The sequence below is a fragment of the Dipteris shenzhenensis genome, chromosome 5 (assembly GCF_047967505.1).
Source record: "Dipteris shenzhenensis isolate YYH24624 ecotype China chromosome 5, Dip_SZ_1.0, whole genome shotgun sequence".
NCBI classification, from domain to species: Eukaryota; Viridiplantae; Streptophyta; class Polypodiopsida; order Gleicheniales; family Dipteridaceae; genus Dipteris; species Dipteris shenzhenensis.
The window spans coordinates 7,762,306-7,787,356 of NC_141600.1; the positions used below are offsets into that span (position 1 = coordinate 7,762,306).

The following is a 25,051-nucleotide window of genomic DNA, read 5'->3' on the forward strand; positions in this document are numbered from 1 at the left end:
TGTTGGTGGCATAGTTTGTAGAGAAGCCCACATCATGAGCTGCTTTCTATCGACATATTGTGCATGGCCATGAAATCATTTGTTGTGTTGAGGTGTGACACATTTTTCCCTTGAAACCTAGCATGCAGCATGAGTCGCATGGAAATGATGGTGTATCTTGAACACTTCTTAGGAACTTGTTAATTGCTGTTGTGGTAGATTGTCTTGATCCACGTGCTTTGGGACTCGAATGGGAACTTTGTCGTATTGATGGTGGGTTCGTAGGTGCTCCGACAATTGGGTTGTTTGCCATAGATAGGGTTTTCCTAATTTTGTAGACTTCCATGACAACAGCCTGTACTGAATGTGCAAACAAAGGGAAGGACTCTGTGTATTGCATTGCAATGTTCTTGGTAGTCGCTCCAGGCATTGTGTTGACTAAAGCTAGCAAAGCAATTTCATGTTGTTTAGTCCATTGGACGTATGGTCTTTGCGTTTTGCATCTATGCAATGGTGACAACTCAATGCCATCGGTGATTTCGTCCATAAGAATTGTCTTTGATTGCACGAAAAGGGCATCGTGTCGAAAGACGATGTATGTTCCTAAAGAATTTTGACATGCAAGCTCAAATGGACATTGGAAGATCTGCCTTTCCCTATCAAGATAGTCCTACAGCAAGGCACGCGAGGTCGAGCTATTTCGAAGAATGAGGGCAATGTGATCAAGATCAGTCTTCTATGCGAACATCAACCGTGATCTTGAGAGCAAATCTCTCCAAGGAAATGGCAAGCATGTTGAAGCAGAAAGTATGGAATTACATAGTGATTGCAATAGCGTCTCATATGCATATGCAGGGAAGAAGTCAAGCAAGCGTAGCACAATGTCACGATTGTTTGGGTGTGTTGACTTAAAAATTATGAGTTTCCACTCGTCAAAAGCTTCTATGTCAAATTGTTCGTCCATAGGAAAAGTGAAAGGTTGTTTCTTTCTCTTTCAAAGCGGGTACAAATGACAACAAGCTCAAAAGTCAAAGTGCATGAAGAAGAAACGCCACAACTTTATTGCAAATATTAAGATTCTATGTCAAATTGTTCGTCCATAGGAAAAGTGAAAGGTTGTTTCTTTCTCTTTCAAAGCAGGTACAAACGGCAACAGGCTCAAAAGTCAAAGTACATGAAGAAGAAACACCACAACTTTATTGCAAATATTAAGCAAGTACAATAGGCTCTCTATCTGTTCGGCTTGAATGCAACCAGGTGACCAGAGCTGTTGATTGTGAAGCTTCTAGCAGGTTTGATGCCAAGCAGCATCGAGCGTACATTCAGAACACTCTCAGTGTACAGTCAAGGAAAGGTGCTTGTAGATGGAGTAGAACATTGACTTGCGCACCTCGGATGGTTACCGTCACATTTGCACCATCGCGAGCATAGATGCGCCCTTTCAAGAGAGGCACCTTCGAGATGAATTGGATAGAGTTGCAAGGGAAGCAAAAGGGATGGCTTGGATCACGATTAACGCGTGTGCTGCCACACAAGCACCACATTGGAACTCCACAAGCTATGCATTCAAATTCGTGAAGCGTAGTACACCTGAGACCTGCGAGGTGGCCAAAAACAAAAGTTAGTGGACAAGTTTACCCAAGGTTATAGTTTGAGTCAATGCAAGCTTACTCTTTGTCCATATCCAAGTTTGGACACCTGTGCCATGAAAGCTCCATCTTCTTGCCACCATCCGGGATCTTTGCCAGAATGCTAAAGTCGTAAAACCCCATAGTTTTTTTCACTGTCATGAAGGAGATATTGTGGAGGGTGTACATCACAATACCATCCTCGTTGTACTCTTGCACTAAGTGTGTGAGGACTCTCTTGCGTTCACCTACAAATGCAAGCTGTTGAAGGGAAAGAGAATTTCAAATTTTGCAAGAGAAACAAATATTACAATATTTTAATTTAAACATATATCATCAAGTAGTATGAACATGTTTATTACATCCTTGGAGAACCAAATTAAAAATAGGTAGACATATCTAAAGACAGAATGCACACTTCAAATGCCTGGCAAAATACATTGTCTTACATTTATTTGGCAAAGTTCAAACTCGTGTTTGCGGATATTTAGTACAACCCTCGGCGGACGCGGAAAGAATGGGTGACAGCGACACATACCAGGAGCTTCTTGATTACGAAAGAGAAGTAGCAGCCGCCCCCTGTGCTGTTGCAATCAAAGAAGCTGGAAGAAAGTGAGTTCCGGGTTAAAACCAACTCCTCCGACCTGCTCACTCCAAGGTGTCATGTAGAAGTACCTGATAACAAAGGCGTTTATATATTGTATTGTTCCCACACACGTAAGAAACAGTCTCTCACCTGAGATCCAGCGACTTTGTCGACGTATCTACCTCGGGGGTCTCATGCGTTTCTTCTTAATTCTCCGAATCAAGATTAATGGGAAGAGCCATGAACGTGCTTGGTGACAGTTTAGTGCCGTTTATAAGGTGAAGCGCAGAAAGTTCAGCAAAAGCGGACTTAAATTTAACAATACACGTATCCCCGTTCTCTTATTTTAAATTACCAAGTACACGTATCCCCGTTCTCTTATTTTAAAAACAGTTTTCAATCATCCATACCCTCCTGCCAACGATTTCTTATCCAGAGAAGGCATGGCCTGCATAGGATTCCGGTGAGCTCAAGCACGGATTTTCCTTGGCCGTAGGATTTGCAGATTGCAATTCAGGTGGAAGTAATTCTTTCCTGTGGCAACATTAAGCTGTTTCTGCCGACAAGTCAGCACAGGCAAGGAGAATGATCTGTGCAATCCATCAAAGCTTTCCAGGGAACCTCACGAGAGTGATTTTGATGGCCGACAGGCAGATTCTAGAATCGTCAGCCTCTTTACGAATGACATGATTTTACAAGTGTTGGACACCCTGGAATATAGAAGACCTAAAAAGGCAGCATTACTGGTCCGAGACTATGTAAAGTGCAAAACGTTGTGGGAATACTTTGAACACAGATGGATGGTTGTGGATCAATTGTCCAAAATGAGTCCAACCAAAGCAGCCCAAATTAGCTAGACTATGTGTGAACCATATCTATAGGTTATATGGGCTACGAATTGGTATTGTTAGTCATTGGCATAGCAAAATTTACCAATCACTTTTGGAGGGCTGTTTGTAAGAGGTTGGATGCATGAGCACCCTATATCACCCATAGAGTGATGGTTAAGTGGACACGATGGATCAGATCATGGAGGATGTGCTATGGTATATGTAAGTTCACGGCAATCTAATTGGGAAGGGTATTAACCCATATTATATTTTCATATAACAATGCAAAACATTCTGCAATGGATCTTAGTCTATTCATAGGGATTTATGGATTTCAACAAATTGTAGTGGGGCTCAAAAACAGGGACTTTCTCGAAGGCATGGATAAAATGCCTGAAACAGCGAAAGGAAGCATTAAAAGGGCTTAGGATAGAGCAAGAAGTTATGTAGGTATAGCAAAAAGGTGGATTTGCAGAGCGGAGAAAGTCTATTTTAAAGTGCAAGAATATTAGAAAATTTAACTTATAACTAGCTCTACCACAAAGATGTAGAGTACATCCAGTTTTCATTACACTAAAAAGACGTTTGGGTCCTGGAGATAACCTAGTAAGTAAAGTCATAGTTGAACTTACTGAATCACCATTTTTATAGCATGAAAAAGTTTAAATTAACATGAGAATAGAACAAGACATATACTTATAAGAATGTTTGGTTAATTGAAACGGAAGAAAGTGCAACCAGGAACAACATTTGCTCCTTCCTAATTGGCTCTATACCCGCGAGGCTCAGGCATCAGTCCTTCACAGCTTGAGCAGTGAGACTTTTACACCTTTGTGGGTGGCCTCTCTTTTGGTGTGATTTGCAAATCTGAAATCATCATTCAAATTTCAGCCTTGCAAAGTCAAATTTCAGTCTTTCAGGTTCAGCCCGTCTTTTTATTATTTGATTTGTGCAAATTCAATATCGGCTAGATCCTAGTTATAACAGTTAACTTATGCATGCTGCTTCCTGAATGTGCAGTTCAAACTTCATTAACCATGCCTAAACCTGCGAGTTCTCTTTGGGGGATCTATACCACCATGCTTAACCCCTGAGTGTCATCGGGGTCAAGAACCAAGGCGTGGTCGTGCAACTGCTATGGCGAGGAATTTGTGAGCTCCAAGGCTGTCTTATGTGATGCCTCTGGCCTTGATGGTAGGCGCATTGGTGCATTTACTTCAGTTCTTGATTAGAATGCACAGCAAGTTATAAGAGAGAATGCAAAGCACTGAGGCGGGCCTCATACCGTGGCTGCTGTCTTGAGGATTTGTTGGAGTCTGACATTATCAACCTTAATGATGCTATGGACATTGATTCCAGTACTATAGCTGGTCCCTCTCATGCAGGGAACAGGACTGCAACATGGGCAGCACACAGGCTGCCATCTTGGCAGCATAGAAAAGGTCCTGCTAAAGGGCTGTACAGATGTTGTATGGATGCTGCGCAGCAGTTTGTCAGAACAGGACTGCATGTACAGGTCATATACATGAAACGCGGCACAAGTGCAGGATTTATTGGTCTGCAGACAGGCCTGCAGACAACAGATGTCTGCGCAGAGGACAGCAGCAGGTCGGGCTGCGACAACAGGTCAGAGCGTTGCCAGAAATAGGTGCAGCATTCAGTGACTGCGACATGGCAGTGAGTCACCACCTTTGGGGCCCATCAGGTCTGCGGACAGGTTGGGCCAGTCTGCAGACTGGGTCAGCCTGTTTTGGGGGCTAGGGGCAGATGGTTGGGTCTTCTGGTGCCTCAGTTTGGGTTGCACATCCAGCAGCAGGGAGGCCCCCAGACTTATTCTGTAGTCCTTAGTACTGGCTGTCTAGCAGGGCAGCAGAGAGACCAGGAATCACTGACGATTCAGGCAGAACAGTCTGCAGATCACCTACAGGGTGAACAGCAGTACACTGCACATTTAGGGTTTACGGGATCAATGTTGGTGGAGCACTCAGCCTGCAGGTTTTCATCAGGAAGAGATGCAGCAAGGATTGTCCAGAGGTGCATTACCATGCAGCCCACTGAAGCTCTAGGAGAGCGTGTAGGCTGAAGGTGCCAAGAGTAGATGACAGTTTTGAGTGTATCTATGCAGCACCTTGTCTGCCAGATGGTGGCACACTGGAGCACACCCTTTTGTATCAGGTTTTGTCCATTTGTTAGGGGCAATCTGTAATACACAATCTATTGTTCTACTCTACTGTTGCACTGTTCGAAGATCTAAGTCTATCTCTATGCACTTGTGTGCACATTAAGGAAGGAAGTGAGATTTGAAATAACACTGTGATTTCTGGGCAAATGTTTTCATATTCTTTTGCTGCGGGGATTGTTGGTTGTATCACAGCTCTGTTTTCTAACTGTTGGTTGAAGAGGTGTGTCCTATTGGTCTGGGACATCCCAAGCACACATATGGGGCCATGACTTGCATTATGCCCATTCACATTATTGAGGGTGATGTGAGGGGATGGAGAGGCCACTAAGTTCTATAGTTTCATGGTGGGTGTCAAACTTTTTTGATTCTTCGCCCCATCTCTTCCACGCAGAGACATCCTAGCGTCTATTAATTAAGAGGAAGCTAGGAGGTGAGGCCGTTTCTAACAGATATTTGCAAGAGTTTAGTCTTATACCATTGAAAGAAAGCCTTGTAATGTAATATCATCAGTGGAAGAGTACACTCGGGACCTGCTCCATCTGTGTCAAGTATGTTTGCATCGGTAGCATCTAGCATGGTAATAACTTTTATATCAGTCATGACATTTGCACGAGCATAGTTTACAATCATCCTGGTCATGTCCATTCCAAATTTTCCTTCCTATCAACTTTTGCATTAGTAGTGCATTTCGCACCATCCATGCCTTTCAGAACTGCTTTCACATAATCTATGACTTCTACACCCTCCATGTCCTCTTCATCATTTGCAACAGTTATGACTCTTGCACAAATCTTGTCCACCATCACCTTTTGTCCAATTGTGGCCTCTGCACTAGTTCTCTCTATTGCTCCAGCTCCAAAATTGACTTCTCCAGCACCTACACAAACCATGTTACCAGAGGCTGGCAAATAAAAGGAGGCAAGAAGGGGGGGGGGCAGGGGGGTTTGCAAAAGGGGAGGGCCAAGAGGGGGTGGAAGCAAGAGTGCCAATGGGGGAGGAGAGGGGGAGGAGAGTGGAGGCCTTGATAAGGACAAAACGGGGCGGTATCAAAGGGTCAGGAGAAGGGTGAAAGAGAGGCAGGCAAAAGTGGGGGAGCTACAAAAGGAGGAGGGAAGAAAGGGACTGAACGGAGCTGGACAAGGGGGAGGGAAGAAAGGGATCATCAAAGCTCTAGAACAAAAGGAGAAGGGGACAATGTCAAGGCTATAGAGCCCACCGATAGGAAAGCTACGGGCTCTACCAACGGGAGGTGAAGGTCACTCCTCCTTCCGATACTGCCATGCCTATAAATAGGCCCTAGCAGTGCAGCCCTTATGCTGTCCTGCAGCTCTGCTGCCACGCAGACACGCTGCCAGTGTATCGTAGCCCTGCGCACCAATCTGTGATGCAGACAACCCTCTGAACAGGTCCAGACTGAGGTGAAATTCCATGCTTCAGGTTACCTAGTCTCCTGACCCCTTGTCCTTCTCATATTGGGTGCTCACAGGTGGGTCAGTGACTTTTCTAACATGAGCATGGTTTACGTTTACATGTATGTGTGCACATCCCGAGTAAGGTCTAGAGTTCTCAGGTGTGATCTTGTGAGCAATTCATTTTCTGCTGTGTGTTCTATCATGGTACCAAAGGCTAGGACTTGAGGCATGCATTCCGTTTCTAATTGTATATGACCTTTCGACTCGTGTTGAATATTTCAAAAATCTACCCCCCTCAAATGTGAATGCTGTTAGAGAATCTCAGCACGTACCACTAGCTCAGAACAATGGCTCCGATACAATGTTAGAAAATCTGCACAACCGAAGTATGTGAACTTTATGGTGTATGCAATGGAAGAATGAATACTGCAATCCAATCCTTAGACAATACATGTGCACGTGAAACAACTCACAAGCACTTAGATCTGGAGGAAAAGAAACCAGTAGGACAACTTATATATCGCAAGATGTAGTGCTTCAAAACTGACCTAACAGCTAGCTCCAATCTGTCACTATGCAGCTTGTTGCTACCATGGGTGCTTTGTGGAGAGCACAAGACCTGCTCCTAACTCTGCCCTGGCACTCCTCAGTGACCTGCAAGTGCAAGCTCTTCAGGCTGCACCCTTGTGCACACTTGTACTCTCCTGCCTGCTGCAAGTTTGCACCAAGTTATGCCCAAAATGGTTAAGGGGGGCGTCTGCCAAGATGGATCCCCTGAACTGCCCCCAAATGGGCCCGTTTATAGGGCTAAAGCCCTTCCAAAGTGGCCGAATGCCATTGCTCTTGTTGTGACAAAGTGGTTAACTGGTGGCTTGAAACTTGTTTGTGATGAAGATTTGATGCCACTAGTTTCTGCATAGTTATTGATTTTTTGTTTAAAGAAATATGGCATATAGGTTGGCGATCCGGCTGACTGTTGACCATGATAGTTCTGTAATTTCCAGCATCTTTGCTGTTTCCTCCTCTGAATATGGGAACGATTTTGTTAGTTTGTCAATCCTTTTCTTCTGTTGCCTTGTTCTATATTATTATTTTGAGAGTCCTTTTTGTTTTCTGCCCTTAATATTTTGGAAGGAGCCCTTTGGATCTGGTGCTTTCTTGATGGCTAATTTGTTCAGCCCATTCTCAATGTCATCGTTGTATGAGAGTGTTTGTTTCGTTTTGTCTTCCATCCTTTTTGTCTCATTGAGGTCCTTCATAAATGCCATGTCCGATTTTTTCCTCCCTTCTGAATCCTACTTGCGTGAATGTTTCTTAGGAATTTAAATTGGGTCTGTTCTGAGCTGTTCAATATGATCTATGGGAAAAACCAGATGAAGCTCGGTACAGTAGTCTCTAATTGCAGCCCTTAATAGCTGCACTGCTAATCACAGATTGTTATACTCACACACTTTTTTGTACTTCCCAGACCTCTTTCTACTCTATCAAACAATTGAAAGACTTTCCAGACCTTCTGCATCGAGAGTCCATCTTGGATGGAGTTTTGTTCTCCATAAACAATCATGGGATTAATGAGAAGGCCATGACCTCTTTTGGTTTAGCCCATGTTTATCCATCAAGCCCTGATCGTTCCAGCACTTCTTCCCATATGTTGCCAGTCTTGATTCTTTAACCAGTGGGACCTTCCTTGTACTGCCTTTTCCCCTCATTGCTTCAAGAGCCCATTCATGGCAGCATATTTGTTTCCAACTTTTGTACTTTATTAATGTAGTTGATATATTGACTAATGGCTTGTCCTTCTACAGGGAACACATTCTTTTGTGTGTGTGTGTGTGTGTGAGAGAGAGAGAGAGAGAGAGAGAGAGAGAGAGAGAGAGAGAGAGAAAGTTTATTGAAGTCTTCAGAAGACCGATAGATCTATGAGAATGGCGTGTCCATGCTGTACTAGAAGGGAGGGAGTCTGTCCATGTGGAGCCCCAATTGCTCAAACCATCTCTCTATGTGTGCATACCAGCATCTCTGGTCACCTGATGCTGATAGTGCCATAGAAGAGACAATGCTAGCCATGGTAATCTGCTGCGCCCAGAAGTGCAATCCCATACCCCCTGACCCGGTATAGGTAGGTGATAACCTGAAATACTGTATCCAGTTGTAGTGGGGAGGACCCATACTGTGCTTGAATAATCTGGAGAGAGAGAGAGAGAGAGAGAGAGAGAGAGAGAGATTAACATCTGTAGAAGCCTTCACGGGACTATGAGACAAAGTACACATCCAAAAAAGGGAAACCCTTATATCTCTGAGTGTCAGAGAGAGTGGAGGAGTGCACAAGGCGTCTCAGCTCGAATTATTTAGCTCATTACTAAAGTCTAATACTATTGTTGTGGAGTGGCCTTCATTACATCATTTTTAGACTGAGAATCTTTGCGTCTAGGATTAATGCCTCTGATTAGTGCTATACCATCTTGATAAAGAGCCCATTTTCCTTCCTTTCGAGCTTATTTTACTTTTTTCAATTTTGCTTTTCTTGCCTTGAGCTGAGTCGGGGTGAGCTCCTCTGAAATCCATATTCTACCTCTCAGCTTTTCGGTTTGTCTGAGGACTTTGCTCCTTGCTGTCTTGTCTTGAAAGATTATTCTTGCCTGCACCCCCTTTTAGTGGGCGAAATTTGTATTTTCTGGATCCCATTCAATATGGGGAGTTGCCTTCTTGAGACGTTCAATCTTTGTTGTCATACTTCCATGAAAGAATTTCTCCTTAATGAGTGCTATTCCTCCGCAGTACACTACCTACTTTCCATCCTTCTTGGCAGCCTTAGCCTTGGCTAATTCTGTTGCTTTATCCTTCAGTTGAGCTCTGGTAAGTTCCTCAGCTATTGATATCTTGGTTCCTTTCAGCTTGTATGTCATAGGATCTTGAGTCTTAAATCTCGTGAGTTAAATGTAATAACAGCACGACCTTTACGACGACTGGTCTAGCTTCACCATCATCTCAGAGTTATCGGGCTTGTAACTTGTTGTCTTCATCTGCTGTCCAGTCGATGTTAGGCATGGCTGCTGTAACATGTGCTAAGGTATCACTAAACGAATCCTCCTCACTGTACCATGAGAGAGAGAGAGAGAGAGAGAGAGAGAGAGAGAGAGTCTTACCAACATTGGTTTGAAACAACAGGGAGCTAAAAAGGATGTATACTTCTCGCCAAGATCAATCTGAAATAGGCCAAGTAATTGAAGACAATATTTTAGCTTTGCTGGACACAATTGGTGTGAAGGATGCAGATGACATCGAAGATGATCGTATCCATAAGCTCCCGAACCGCGTGAATCTGCATTTCATAAAATTTGGGCTTGCTATGTGCTTCATACTGATACATTTCTATTACTTTCTTTTTTTGAAGATCTTGTATATTTTGGTGCATTGCATGCGATGGTACTATTTGGAATGAACATGCGCTTTTGGTCCATTCCTAACAACTTGCATAAGGAGGGCTTGAATATACCTTTTGCGTCTCTTTTTGATAAAATTTAATTGCAACTGTTATTGATTTTTTGTTAGCAGGTTCCCATCTATAGGTCCTTACATGGTGTATTTCATGCAATGTACGAACAATTATTGTTGCATTTACATGCATGTTATAGACCCTGTAATGCTTTTATGACTTAGTCTTAGAGGCCCTTTTATATATCTAATATGTATGTCAAGGGGTGAGTGTTGTGTGTTTTTGGAACTTGATATGCATGTTCTTAATATGGAGCGAGATAAAAAACAAGAGAAGATTATAAGGTCTTGATTGTAATGGGTTTGCTTAAATCCTAGTCTCAACAAGACCTCATGACAGGATGTTTCACAAGGACGAGAAATTATATGTCCAATGACCTAAGGACGTCTTCCTCCTTAAAAGATCTAGTGGGCTCACCAAGGCTGGCAAAAGACGGGGCTAGATGACTAACAAAAATTACCATAAAGAATGGGCAATCGCCATAATTCTGCACTTAGGGGTTTTTTTATTGGCATTTGTAAAGTGGCCTTTGACCCGAGGATGACATAAAGTGTTCTGTGTTTGGGGATGGATAAAGTCAAAATGGATTCATAAGAGGTAACCAGCTGCAATCAGGGGTACACAAAAACGCATGGTGCATGGCAATCTGGGCTATGATTGAGAGAAAGGACATGGATTCTGAATATTAAAAAAAAACATATAGCAGTTTTTTTTTTGGTTGTTGCTGCAAAAATAGACTTTCTAATAAAACCCGCCAGAGCAAGCTCAAGGCGGTAATACATCGCGCTGTGCATGAGTAAAAACTCCTCAAGAAGAGGTAAATAACCACGGTTGAGGCTGAAAATGCCATCTCAACCCTTTGGAAGACTCAAAGAAGAAGGGGGAGCCCCTCCATTGCTTGAGGAAAGCAACCCTCCTAGCAGAAGCTGCCCGAGAGGACCCCTGCATGCCCGTCCAAATGGCCATCAGTGTGTGTATAGTGTCTGTCCATATACTGGCCATAGTGTGAGAGGGGCGAACTTGGGATCCATCACGTGCCTCTGTGCACCTGGCTCTCCATATATGCCACACTGATATGCTCGCTAGTATCTCCCAGGAAGAGTCCATTGAGGTATGCTCAACCCTGAAGGGTGAGGTAGGAACATCATCCAGAGACATGGCTGTCGTCTGTGATAGCTATAGCCCATGATGAGTCATGTCTCAAAGAAGACGTGAGGCCCCAAAAGGGAAAGCCAAGCAACTGAGCCCCAAGTTATGAAGAAGGGGGGAGGTGCAAAAGAACTGAATAACTCATGCTTGTCTGCAATCCCATAAACAATGCTGAATAGTCTCCACGGCAGCAAGGCAATGGGGCAAGTAGGGTCAGCTGCGAACGTGGATCTCCATAGGCTCACTACAATCCCACCATGAATAGAAAGCAAGAAAAAGAGAGTAATTTTTCTATTCCTGTGGGATTTCTAGAGTCTTCTCTAGAAACTTTTCTGCAGATCAGCAGAAATATGAACGGCATCCCAATGAAGAGCTCTAGAGGGCCTCCAATCTCTACAATTGAGCTGAAATCTCTTGGCATTACAAACCGTGTGCCGTCCAAGTGGAGCAAGTGATAGGCTTGTCATCTGTCCCCATCCAGTCCAATGGCAAGGCTGCATCAATCTGCTGAATTCTGCCTGCAGTCCCTCTGAGATGACTAACCAGCTGAGCTTTCTTATCCTATGGAAGCTTTTTGAAAGCTTTCCAGGCACCCACAGTGGAGCCAGGTCCCCTCTCTCAACTGACCACTGCATGTAATGAGAGGCACTCATTGGTCTACCATGCTCGTCCAAAATACTGTCGATCCACATGAGTGGCTGCCTATCAATCTCTTTGCGAGAGGAAGGGGGAACCCTCCGAATAGTTTTTTGAAGCCCATGCTTTCATAATAGCTGCCATGAGAGGGGTGGAAGGAGATCTGAGACGGGCCAAAGTAAAGATCCATTTGGTACTATCCATCCAGCCTCCTCCTGAAGATGGTGTGCATGACTGTATGCTGCGAATAAAAAAGTCCTTCCACGGCTCCTGCCCAGGCATAAGTCTGCTCACAACCATCTTGCAAAGCAAGGCCCTACTCTGTAAATCTGGATCAATTATATTGAGACCCCCTTTTGAAGTGGGGAGAATGAGAGTCTCCCAAGCAACTTTGGCTGTAACATCCTCTGTGCCATCACGTCCACTCCATATAAAATTCCTTATCGATCTCTAAAGTTGAGTGATGCAATCCCTTGAATGACACCAGCAAGAACAAACAAACCATGCCGTAGCCAAAAGGACCTGGTTAACCACGACTACGTTGGAGGCAAAGTCAGGCTTGGCAGAGCCCTAAAAAAGGAGCTTCTCCTTATACTCTCCAACACCGGACTCTGGGATGCGCTGGGCACGGTCCCCTGCTCTTGTCTCCTCGATTTGATGAGACGATTCCTATGTCGGACCGCCTCGTGAATAAAAGCTATCAGGAATCTTTGGTCTGGGTATGGAGTCGTTTGGAGAGGCCCTCGAATCCGTCTCTTAAAAGGCAATGGTATCGTCCATGAATCTCATAGTAGAGTGGGCAATGGAAAAGAAAGTGCTCCTCTGACTCCACCTCATGGCGCTCACACAATGTGCAGATATGACTCTCCCTAGGTATCCCCTCTTCACGCCTGTTCTCGATATAGAGTCTGTGCGATGACACACGTAACTGTCCATGGGCAATTCTGAGTGAATGTGGTAGATGGATCTGGGTGTACCTTGGTAGGATGATGAAACCCTCTGCTGAAATGTGCAAGCAATGGTCCTGATAGAAATTGAGCTTCACAGGGAGCTCTGCCTATGCTAGCCAGGTCCTGAATGTGTGTAGCTGTAGAAGATCTTCTCGGATGATTGGGTTGAATTCGTTGCCCCAGAACGGGACAAATGGAGCGTCAATGCTATACTGGAAGGGTGGCAGGCGTCTATATGAAAACCCAATCTCTCAAACCACCCGCATGTGCGTGTGTACCAACATCTCTGATCACCCTAAGCTGCGAGTGCCAACCAAGGTAGCCTGCATCGCCTTGTGGTACATGAGCTGTATGCGCGCACTCGGTAGAGATAAGTGATAGTCTGGAATGCCGCATCTAACTAAAGAGGAGATGCCCCGAACTCAGCTTGTATGATTTGATGAGGGACATATGGCTTGCTGCGTATCATCCATGAGAGTAGGAGAACCTGTAATTTCTCCACTCAAGTCCACTCTGTGTCGGAGAGGTTTGGTCCCCAACAAGTGCTACCATACATGGCCGTCAGACCAAGGAGTCGAACAGGAGAACCTTGGGCCGCAGGTCCTGAAAGTGCGAGTGGAAGCACTGTTTCTCGAGTCGGGCCAGGGAAGCGTAACCTCTACCCGTCTGCATCGCCGGTCTCGTCATGAAGATAGGTCCTGAAAACAGAACTCTCAAGTATGTGTATGATGAAACAATCTCAACTGGCGCCCTGTCAAAAGTAAATTGCTCTCTATGTGCAGCTGCTCTGGAGGTGTTGAAGATCATAACCTTGGTTTCACCTAGGTTGACCCTCAAGTCATGAGACTCGCAAAAAGCCAGTAGTGCATCTAGATGTCTCTGGAGCCCCTCAGCGGACGAGGATAATAGCACCACATTAGCAGCGTACAAAAGGATCTGGAGCAAGTAACCGGCGAGAGAACAACCAACACCTCCTAGTGTCCTCATAAAAGACTCAAGCTCGTCTATGTACAGGCCAAACAAGGTTGGTGAGAGTGGACAACCTTGTTTGACCCCAATGGTGCCGAGGATCTCATCTGTCCATCCGCCCCCTGTCGGAACCCTGCCAGAAACCCTCTTATAAATTGCCATAACAGACCAAACTATCTTTGGCCAATACCCTAGCTCCTATAACCTCCTGATTAGGCATGCTCGAGGTACTGTACCAATGGCTTTGCGGAAATCCACAAAGCAGCAATATACTCTCTGTCTCCGTGTCCTGGCTTCCTCTATGACACTCCTAGCTGTCAAGATATGATCCATGGTCCTGTGGTCACGTCAAAAGCCTGCTTGCCCATCTGCTCTGAGTCCCTACATCTTTGCATAGCGACTGACCTCTATATCTAGCATCAAAGCATATATCTTGGACATGACAATGCCCGATCATAATGGTTCTGTAGCTCCTTGGATCCATGGGATCCGCTGCCTTGTGGATAGGTGTGATAGTGTTGGTCCAAGTGTGTGGGAAGTTGAGACAAACTGCTTCATTAAATAGCTTTGCCAGGATAGGGGCTAGGATATCAATCCCGTATGCAACAAACTCTGTGCATAATCCCTCATGATCCTTCGCTCAGCCATTGTGAAGCTTCATGACCGCATCTTTGATGCCCCCCTTAGTGAAAAGAGTGCAAGAGGTAGGTCGGGTGTGGGCTGGTTGGGGATGTCATAAAGTGTGCGCGTGTAGTTGTGCCAAACTGGAGTGTCTGTGAGTGGTGAGGGGGACCGCCGTTCAAGAAATTGTTGCCAATTTGGAATTATTACTGAAAAGGATGTTCAGTAATTCATCCTCGTTTTGGTGAACAAAGTTTCGTTTCTTTTGGCGAACTAGACGACGATACTTGCATAACGTGTCTAGTTCACTTGGTAGGCCATGTTGGGATTCGAGTCGGAGTTGTTGGCGAAGAGCCTTACACTCATCATCGTATAGAACCTAGAGGCGGTGGACGGTTAGAACGTGTGTACGGGAAGGTGTGAAGGGCAGTTTCATGTAGTGATCGGCTAATCAACGTGGCCTGGTCCTCTAGGAGGGGTATGTGGTCAATATAGGTGAGTAAAGTGTAAAGCTGTGCAGAGTATATGGGTGAGACGTTGTGGTCAAAGTGTATGTTGTGATAGGTAGTGTAGGTGGGTGGTGTGGTAAGTGGTAGAGCAAGGCGGGGAGTGGTGATATTGAAGAAAAAGAGATATGTGTGATCAGCCCCAGGTGGTGGTGGTGAAACGGAGAAGTCTGTAATATGTGATGTGAAGGTAGGGGATCCCAAGATATAATCAACTATGCTAGACCCCCCTCCATGCGGAAAGCAGGTGAAGTTGCCAGAGGAGGGCCATCGCTCAAAACCATTATAGATAATGAGATTGTGTGCCGGACCTAGATCCAGCAGTGCACGTCCGTAAGAAGTGGGGCCCGTCTATTAGGAGACACTCGTGATATGTTAGTGTCAGCTAGATCTATGTCCGGAAGTAAAACAACATCCTCTCGAATATCTAGTAGTGGCACCTGGCGTGCTCCTGTCCTCGCGTTGAAGTCCCCCACTAGGAGAACATTTCCGCGGCTCGAGAGATCCATGATATCATGATAGAGGGGTGTATATGGTGATGTCTCAGCCTCCTCGCACACTGCTTTGGTAAAATGCGAGGTCTCTAGTGGGAAGTAGCAGGTCGCTATGAAGAGATCACGGCTGGTGTTGTGTTGTAGTCATATCCAAAGAAACCTAGAGTGTGGATCTCTCCTCTCCACTGAGATCGCCCCAATAAGAGATGATCTATATAAGATTGCTACTCCTCCTAATCCCCGTACTCCACCTGTCTCCCTCGTCTCTCCCTTGTAGGCTGACTCCCAAGCATAGTTTTTTCCATACGTTACCATACGCATACGTCATACGAGTATGGAAGTATGATTGGAGTATGGTTCAACCCCTAGGGCTGAAACATATGTGACCCTAATTTTACTCAAAATCATTTAGAAAAATATACATTGTACACATTACATTGACATAGAGCTACAAACTTTCAAATTGAAACTTCATACTTCAAACTTGTATTAATATTAAAGTCATGATTCATGAAAGTCCAAAGAGTCCAGCCTCGGCCCTCTAGAGACCAGAGGCATCTAGAATCTGGATTCTGATACATAGTGTCAATGATAGATCAATAATACACGAAACATCATGATCAAAGGTAGTAAATAGTAGAAACTTGGAAGTAGGTACTACACCAAAACATTTAAGGCAAAACATCATAGAAGAAAAGGCTGCCACGGCCCGGAAATAAAGCTGAAAATTGAAATGCATCACGATTCACAACCGATGAGGCTCAAGCCTCAAGCTGCAGCCTGCATCCTCATCCTCATTCTCTTGCTCATCCTCATCCTTATCATCATCTGCATCAGTGCCATCCTCCTCCTCCTTGAGACCATCCTTGAGGCCAACCACAGCCAAAGTCGGCTAATAGTGTACGGAGTACGGATTAGCAACGTATGGATTATAATAGTGCTAAAAAATGTATTTTCGAAGGTTTTGGCCAGGCACAAAATCGATCCCCCCACCCCCCCCAACAAAACAAAACCCACCCCACCCCCCCCATACACACACAACAAAAAAACCAAACCCCCCCCCCCCCAAAAAAAAAAAAAAAAAAAAAACCTTGTACGGAAGGCCGTAGGGATGGCGTACGGAAAAACCATCCGTACGCGTACGGATGCAACTATGCTCCCAAGTGTATCCACTGACCACCGGTAAGGGGTACTTTGGGCTCTGATGTGTCTCTGTGTAGAAGACTATGTCTTTTCTTGTGTATGACTCCGAAAAATTCCCAGGCTCAGACCAAAGGGTACCATTACAGTTCCAAATGGTGCAAACAAGGGTCTCAGTATCCTGAGTCTCATAGACCCCGCCCCCTTATGTGGAAGAGCGGTTAGGTGGTTAGGCATCACGTGTCCTTTTGGTGAAAAAGAAAGATAGGTCCTTCAAGATGTGTATTGACTACAGAGATCTCAACAAATGACCACAGAGAACAGATTTCCTTTACCAAGGGTTGGTAATCTCTTGGATGAATTGAACGAAGCCAAGTTCTTAACCAAGATAGACCTCAGATTTGGATATCATCAGATTAGGATGAGGGAGAATATAGTGGCAGATTCTCTATCTAGGATGTGCACATGCACCCTAAGCTCTATTATTGAGGTATACAAGGGGTGGATTCCTGGAATCCAAGGAGAATATCTTTCAGACCCTGAGGTTGCTGTCATTTTCCAGGACCTGCAAAGTCCCAATTACAAACTGTATAATGGCCTATTATGGTACAAAGGGAGGATTTTTCTTGTGTAGAATTCCAAATACAGGCTGCTGGTCCTGTAGGATATGCACTCCTCTCCTATGGCTGGACATATTGGACTGTTTAAGACTTATGAAAGGGTGAAGCAGAGCTTTATATGGAAGGGGCTATGGAAGGATGTAAACAAGTATGCACAAAGCTGCAGGCCCTGCCAACAAAACAGGGAATTGAACCTCAAGCCAGCAGGTTGGCCTCAGCCTCTGCCCATTCCAGAGGGTAAATGGACCCTCATGTCAATGGACGTCATAACTGGTCTACTTGTGACAGCTAGGGCTGGAATAGTATGTTTGTTGTTGTGGATAGGCTCACCAAGGCAGCAGACTTTATACCCACAAAGACACATACTCAGCCTCCATGGTTGCTACTCAGTTCATGGAGAATGTGTTCAAATTACATGGTCTACCACAGGAAATAGTGAGTGACAGAGACGCCAAATTCATGGGCCTGTTTTGGCAAGAATTGTTCAAGGTAATGGGTGCAATCCTCACTCCAAGTATTGCTGAACACCGACAAACTGATGGCCAGTCTGAAAGGGTCAATAGGTGGTTGGAGGAGTACCTTATACATTTTTGTTTTGACACCCAGACTACTTGGGAGAAATGACTACACTTGGCTGAGTTTTTTTATAACAACACCAAGCACACCTCCATAGGGATGAGCCCCTTTGAGGCCATGTATGGCTACAAAGTTCATGTTCCTTCTATTGTTGTGGATGGAGCCATGACTAACCAGCAAGCCATTGATGATTTGGCACACATGGCAGCCTTACTTCAGCAATGCAAAGACCACATGGTAAAAGCCCAGGCACACATATAGGCATATGCTGATGATCATAGGAGGGAGCCTGCATTTGAAGAAGGCTCCATAAGTCTAGGTATGCTTCATTGAAAGGGAACACAAACACTAAGCTGACCCACAGATACTATGGTCCTTACAAGGTGTTGCAGAGAATTGGGGAAGTAGCCTATAGGTTGGAGCTGCCCTCTTCTTCCAAGATTCATAATGTGTTCCATGTATCCCTTTTGAATAAATACTTGGGCCCCACAGATCAGGTTATGGAAGAGCTGCCTCCCATGGATGAGGAGGGCCATATTCAATATATACCTGAGAGGATCATTGGATTCAGAGACCACATCCTCGGAAATAAATCCTACACTGAGTACTGCATCAACTGTCGGGGATTACCAGGTGACGAGTCCTCATGGCAGCCCTGTTCCATAGTGGATCAATACCCTTACTTGCTCAGCTGAATCACTGATGTTTGGGACCAGTTATGATCATTTTCCAGCTATGTGGAGCGGCTGAGACTTGTCTATTCCATCCACTGTTCCACCTACTGCTCCACCACCATTCTTGCTGCAGTTCAACATGTTTTGGAGGGGTTTGTTGACAGATGGACTCGCTGTTACCCGCATGATACGACCAAATATGAGTTTCTCATCTCCTTTCTATTGTTGTAATTCCTTGTTCCAGTATCCTTTGCAAATTTGAGGGCAAATTTCCTTTGTGCAGGGTGGACTGTAACAAAGGTCAGATGTACTTAGTTTATTAGTTATGCTCTAAATGACTTGGTAAATAAGTAGAACTTTAGTACGGGGCCTAAAGTTGCCACGTGGCATCCTAGGGTGGCTATCCTGTAAGCATTGCTATAAAATGAACCTAGGCCTACCTATAAAGGGGGGCCTTGCTGTACTTTGAAGTTTGTACTCAATGTAGTGAACACTCATTGAAAGCTGAGATTTGTTTGTAGGACATCAACTCCTACACTAGGGATCAACATCCTTATCTTCCAGCTTATGCCTTAGCAGAGAGGGAACATGTGCATATGCCAAGAACCCGAAAAGAAAAGTGAAATCACAGGTTTCTGGCTTGTCCATGCTTCATAAGGAGTGATGGGTTTTGATGCCCGTGTGTGCCCGCCGTGAACAAAGAGTTCTTAAGATATTATGTATAACAGTAACTCAAAAGGATTATGGATGAAGCTCCTAAAAGGAGATCACCATGTCCATCAAGGACCCTGGTTTTTGGAAATCATACACAGATATTTTCTATGATGCTCTTGACTAGTTTGTGCCCATTCTAGACGATATCCCTTGCCCCACCGCTTCCACACTGTTCACCAAAGCTCATGTGAATTTTAAAAGGGGATATCAAAACGATATAGAATGGCAAAGCCGAGGATCAAGAGCGCCTCCTAGGAGAACTCCTAACCTGCAGGTGGGGTACTTGCTCCAATCCTACCCAAGCTGTTCAAGAGACTTGTTGCAAAGGCTTTCCCATCTCCTGGACTTCAAACACTATCATACCCATTTAGAGGTAGGGGATCCCATGGATGGAAGTAACTACTGGACTATCATGGTTGGCCATTTGATGCAGGGTCAACACTTGAGATACACATCATGGCTGGTCATTTGATACACATCAGTGAGCACGTTGAGAGCATGGGCATGCTAGGGATTGCACAGGCAGGTTTAAGCTGAGACCGATCCACATTGGACACATCTTCACCCTTAGAGCCATCGTAGAGGAAGCCTAATACCGGAACCAAATAGTATATTGCTGGTTTGTGCACCTCTAAAAGGCATCTGTTTGATACCATGGGCTTCCCTCATGGCAGGACTCTGAGCTTTGGGCATAGCACATGATGTTATATGGCAGTTATCGCCTTGTATGAGAGAGTTACAAGAGAGTGTGCACCACAAAGGGGTTGTGCAACATTGAAAGGAACTAAGATATGCTTGGATGATGACCTCACACTCCTATAGCAAGAGGACCGGAGGGAGGGAATGGTATGTGTGCTCGACAAGCAGGGAAATGAGTTGCATACAGAGATGGGAAAGTGATCATTGGAGAGAGAGCAGATAGGGAAGAAACGGAAGAAGGGGAGGTGGACAGCACATGACGGTGTCTGACCCATGAGATGAGAGCTCAAAATAGGCAACCCCACTCTCTTTGGCCCTTACATCGATGAGTAAGCCTCTTTGGTGGACACACTAGGTGGTTGAGGTTCGATCTTGCATAGTATCTTATACTTATCTTTTTTGCATTTTCTTTGCATAGTTTCTCATGCTTATCTTTCTATATGCGGATGATGAAGTGCTGATCAGACACAGCAGAGGGACTGCAGATGCACTTGACACATTACTGATCTTTTGTAAGAGTGGAGACACGAATATCAACTTGGGTAGATCATAGTTATGATATTCAAAACTAATGCCGTTGAGATAGCCAAATCATATGTATACTTGGGGTGCATTTTCACGTGCCCTAAATTACCATGAACGGGCAATACCGGTAGGAGGGCATGTCTCTCTATTGAGATTGGAGAGACTGTTTCTAGGCACATTTTCAGTAGGTACACTGGAGATCACTCCTTTTTTGAGAAGCTAGTTGTCTTGCATGATCGGGAAGAGAAGTACTCCATATGACATTAGCCTAGGCGAGTTTGTAGCAAGGCCCCTCCACACAGATGCCTCTTTCTAGATCATTGCATATCTAGTTGGCGTTAGATAGTTTGGATAGATAGATGCAAGGCGTCCGAGATTACTCTGGCTGGCTCTCTCATCATCTATGTAGCTGGCAACCGAAGGAGATGAGTACTACTGGTACACGTGAGTCTCTAGATGGTTCCACTCACAAGGCATAACTATCGATCACTTATTGCCATATTACTGTTCACTAGATGCTCTCTTCTTGCGCTTGACATAGCATGAGATGCAAAAGGTCATTAGGGACGATCTATGGCAGGTATATATCCATAAGACATGGTATCCCCCCCCAACCATATGCAACAAAAATGGCCTCCTACATTCAGGCAGCAGGTATCTACAAATTCACCTTTCCCATACTGTACGGATCACCATGGGCTAGCGCAGGGCTTCATCCCACAAATTCCAAATTGAGGCAGGACATGAGATTGCTGCCAACAAGATCATTGAGGTTCAAGGCTCTGTACTCGTTGCAACACACGTGAGGTGGAGACGGAGGAGCATGTTTTGATGTAATGCCTAGATACCGCAAGATCCAAGGAAATGTCACTATCTTTTCACACATGGGTACATAGACATAGGTAGAGTCATTGATTACCCAAACCAACGATGCGCCACACTAGTCATAGACGAGGTCAGGTAGGTCTAGGCTCATGAGGCTCGCTGCTACAAGACCTGGCTTGAGATACTAAGAGCTCATACCCCAAAGGGGTTTGCATATATTTGTTCTTTTCAAGTAATATGGTATACAATTAGTCATTTATGGTGTGCTCTCTAGTTGTGCCCCCTCTCCTCATCTTTACTCTTCTGCTCTCCCTCTTAATAATTGTCCACAAGAAACATCCTCACAAAACTTCACTAGAGACTCATCACCAAAACTTAGTACTGTCCTTGGGATATCTAAACTGAGTCAGTCAGAGGCAGGGTCCATGCCCCAGGCGGTCTATCGGATTGGGTCGAGGGCACCATTGGGGTGAAGCAGGGCTGCCCTCTCTCACCGACTCTCTTTGGACTCTACATTGATGAGATCACATCTTTCATAGATCGCCTAGGTGGCGAGGGCTCATTACTAGGGGATCTCCTCATACAGATATTGTTATATGCTGATGATATAGTCCTTATATCCTCTTCAACAAAGGGGTTGTAGAGAGATCTGGAGGCTTTAGAGGTGTTTTGTAGAGAGAGAGATTTGACGGTCAACCTTGGGAAAACTAAGGTTATGATCTTCAACACCTCATGAGCAGTGACTAACCGACTTACTTTCACCTATCGTGGTGAACCAGTGGAGATAGTGCAGTCATACACATATTTGGGAGCAGTCTTCATAGGACCCATCTTCATGATGAAACATGCAGCCCAGGCACGACTCACACGAGGGTGTAGTGCTTTGGCTAGACTAGAGTGGCAGTGTTTCCAAGCGCACTTCCAAGATCCACAGACGAAGGGCTGGCTTTTTGACACACTAGTGCGGCCGACTGTCATGAATGTAGCACCTTTCTAGGGGTGCGATCTTCCGAGGACAGACTGGAGGCGGCTACAAGTGACGATGGGATCCAGGATGATCTGATGTAAGCCCTCAGTTCCAAATGAGATAGTTCAGGCAGAGTTCGCCATGACACCTCTCCAGGTTGATGCCATCTTTTAGACAGTGACTTTCATCCACAGAGTGTGGGACTTATCCCATTGGAGACTTTCGAGGTTGGCCCTAGAGTCATCCAGATGACTCGTAGAGAGCGGGTAGACACATGGTATGCATGCATATCTACATGGCTTGCCAGGCACGGTATCCAGATGGATAGGCTTCCCCCCTTTCAGTACAGCATGGATGCACCTCCTCAATCCATCCCGCGATATGAGATCAACCGTATCATACGGTTAGACCTCCTCCAGCTTCACACATATCGGACTTGGGGGGAGGACCAGGAGCTCCCCACCAAGACCCAGTTTTATCGCAACCACTTCTTGAGAGTATCGAAGGAGGGATTCATTATCAGACCACAGTATCTCGAGGATAGAGGAGTCTCCCATGCCCTGAGGATTGCCATTGGTCAGATGCGGGTTTCATCCCACCAGCTGAGGACCGAGGAAGGGAGAGTAGCGGGTATATTCAAAGAGCAACGGGTCTGCACACTATGTACGCTGGGGGCGGTTGAGACAGAGGAGCATTTTCTTTGTGTTTGTCCAGCCTACTTCGAGATTCAGGGACGCTACCACTGTCTCTACCTAGAGGGGAGTGGATTCGGTCCTTTGTCACGACTAATCCATTTCCATGACCAGGTTTGTATCGGGCTTTATATGATGGAGATGCGGCAACACAGGGAGACGCTTCTACGATAGATTAGAGAGTAGCAGGGGATGGTCAGACCACTACAGGACATAGAGGGTGACCGAGCACAGCGACACATCACAGACTTCTATACATTTGAGTCAGCCCTCGGACATAGGGGAGTGGAGGAGCTAGCTGACATGAGAGCATTCTGGATGAGCAGCCGGCACAGTACCTTCGAGAGAGGGGCGTAGAGGCCACATGTGCGACAAAGAGCCCCCAGGATAACTCTATTGAGGTCCGACCTATCATAGCTTTCCTCAGGGGAGACCGACAGAGACGAGGGGTCACCCTAGACGTAGCCCAGAGAGTCTAGAGAGCGCGTCCCTCACCGCAGCACGAGACAGCCCGACAGACGCAGATACGAGACATCTTGGCAGCCCACTAGAGAGCCGTCATTGTACCAGGCTTCGGTTTCGTCCCAGCACCTGGATAGATTGATTAATTGATATGGCCCACTCTACAGTTGTAGTTGACTTTTTTTTCTCTATGATTATGATTCTATTAGCATAGATTAATACTGAGCAAGGGTCCTAGCGTACCCTTTGCTTCAGCCCATTGAGGCTTGTATGAGTTCGCTTTTCTATGTACTTCGTCCCATAGGCCCGTGAGGCCTCCCATGGACGTTAATATATCTTTCTTTCTTTCTTTCTATGTTGAGCCCTCTGGTGCCACCCCCACCCTTGAGTACATGATAGAGAGAGGAGTCATGGACGCCAATAACAGACTCAAATATTTTACAGGCACATTGTGACCCTCGGTGGAAGCCCAATTGGGCCCACATAGAGCTCAATACTCAGGACGGACACATGACATAGATACAGGACACACGATATGACATGATAAGATCCACTCTCGACACATGGAGTTTCTCCCCCTCTTTTTTATAGTAGCTCATTGGATCTATGATAGATACCTTAGTTCCCCCATGGGAGATGTACTCTCATGTTGATTTTAGTTCTTCTGGTTCTTCGGTCAGATCTGGGCCGACCAGCTGGCTGACCAGCTGGTTGACCGACTGGTCCCCCCCTATTTAAAGGGGGGGGGCCTAGGTGCTCCTTACCATCTCATGCTCCTGAGGTCCCTGCACACCCTGAGCTTCTGCCTCCACTTCTGCCTCCTGGCTGCCTCCTCTGCTGCCTCCACTTCTGCCTCTTGGCTGCCTCCTCTTCTGCCTCCTTTTCAGTTCCAGATCTGTCTTCTTCCTGCACCAGATTTGTCTCTCCTTCCAGCTCCAAATCTGCCTCCTTCCTGCTCCAGATCTGTCACTTCTTCCAGCTCCAGATCTGCCCCCAACTTCTGCTCCAGATAATGTTCTTTTTATTCCAGATCTGCAGCAACCCTTGCATCAGTTTGCTGTCTTAGATTTGGTTCAGTTCCAACTTGTGGAACTAGTGCAGAAGTCCACTACAGTTGCCTTCCCTGGAGGATTGATGTTTGCTCCCTCCAGAGCTTCTCTCTCATATCTTCTCTTGTATTGAGTTCCGTTTGTGATATATATATTTCTTCTTCAGCTATCATTAGTCTTTAGTATTGTTTTATTTGTCTCCAAGTACTTTCTTTATATGGTATCAGAGCCAGGTGTGCCAATCGACACTTGAGACTTGATCTGGAAAGCTTGGAAGATAAATCATCACCTGAAGATGTCTTCTCCCTCTTCTGCGAAGTAATCTCAGCCTGAATCGACCTCTATTCAACCACCACCCTCGTCATATGTCGAGAGAGAGTCTGCAAGGATTGAAGGTGATGAATACCTCTCCAAACTCTTTAAAGAATTTGCTGAATTCTAGAAAAGGAAGGAACTTGAAGCAGGTACCCGCACACCTCGTGCTTCTACTTCTCCACGTTTTTCTCTGATACGTCAACAAGGACCTCTATTGAACTTAGAAGAAGCTGAGCAACATCTCAAGTTCGGTGCCGACGAAGAACAAGTATACCCTGACGAAAGAGGACAGGCCGGCATGAGAACATTGGGTTATTCGACAGTGCCTATCCCACAAGAATTAGTGCAAGGTATG

At 45.4% G+C, this 25,051-nt stretch overlaps 1 protein-coding gene across 4 annotated transcripts in view; it reads left to right on the plus strand.

The window, feature by feature from the left end:
* The first annotated feature begins 1,985 nt into the window (after positions 1-1,985).
* SNI1 (negative regulator of systemic acquired resistance (SNI1)) overlaps positions 1,986-25,051 on the plus strand; it is a 136,852-nt gene continuing 113,786 nt past the window's right edge. For 2 of the 4 annotated variants that reach the window (XM_087374824.1, XM_087374823.1), the window contains exons 1-2: positions 1,986-2,219; positions 9,786-9,910. In XM_087374824.1, coding sequence (XP_087230950.1) covers positions 2,125-2,219; positions 9,786-9,910 — 220 coding nt within the window. In that variant the 5' untranslated portion in view covers positions 1,986-2,124. The other 2 variants (XM_087374826.1, XM_087374825.1) reach the window with 2 other exon arrangements.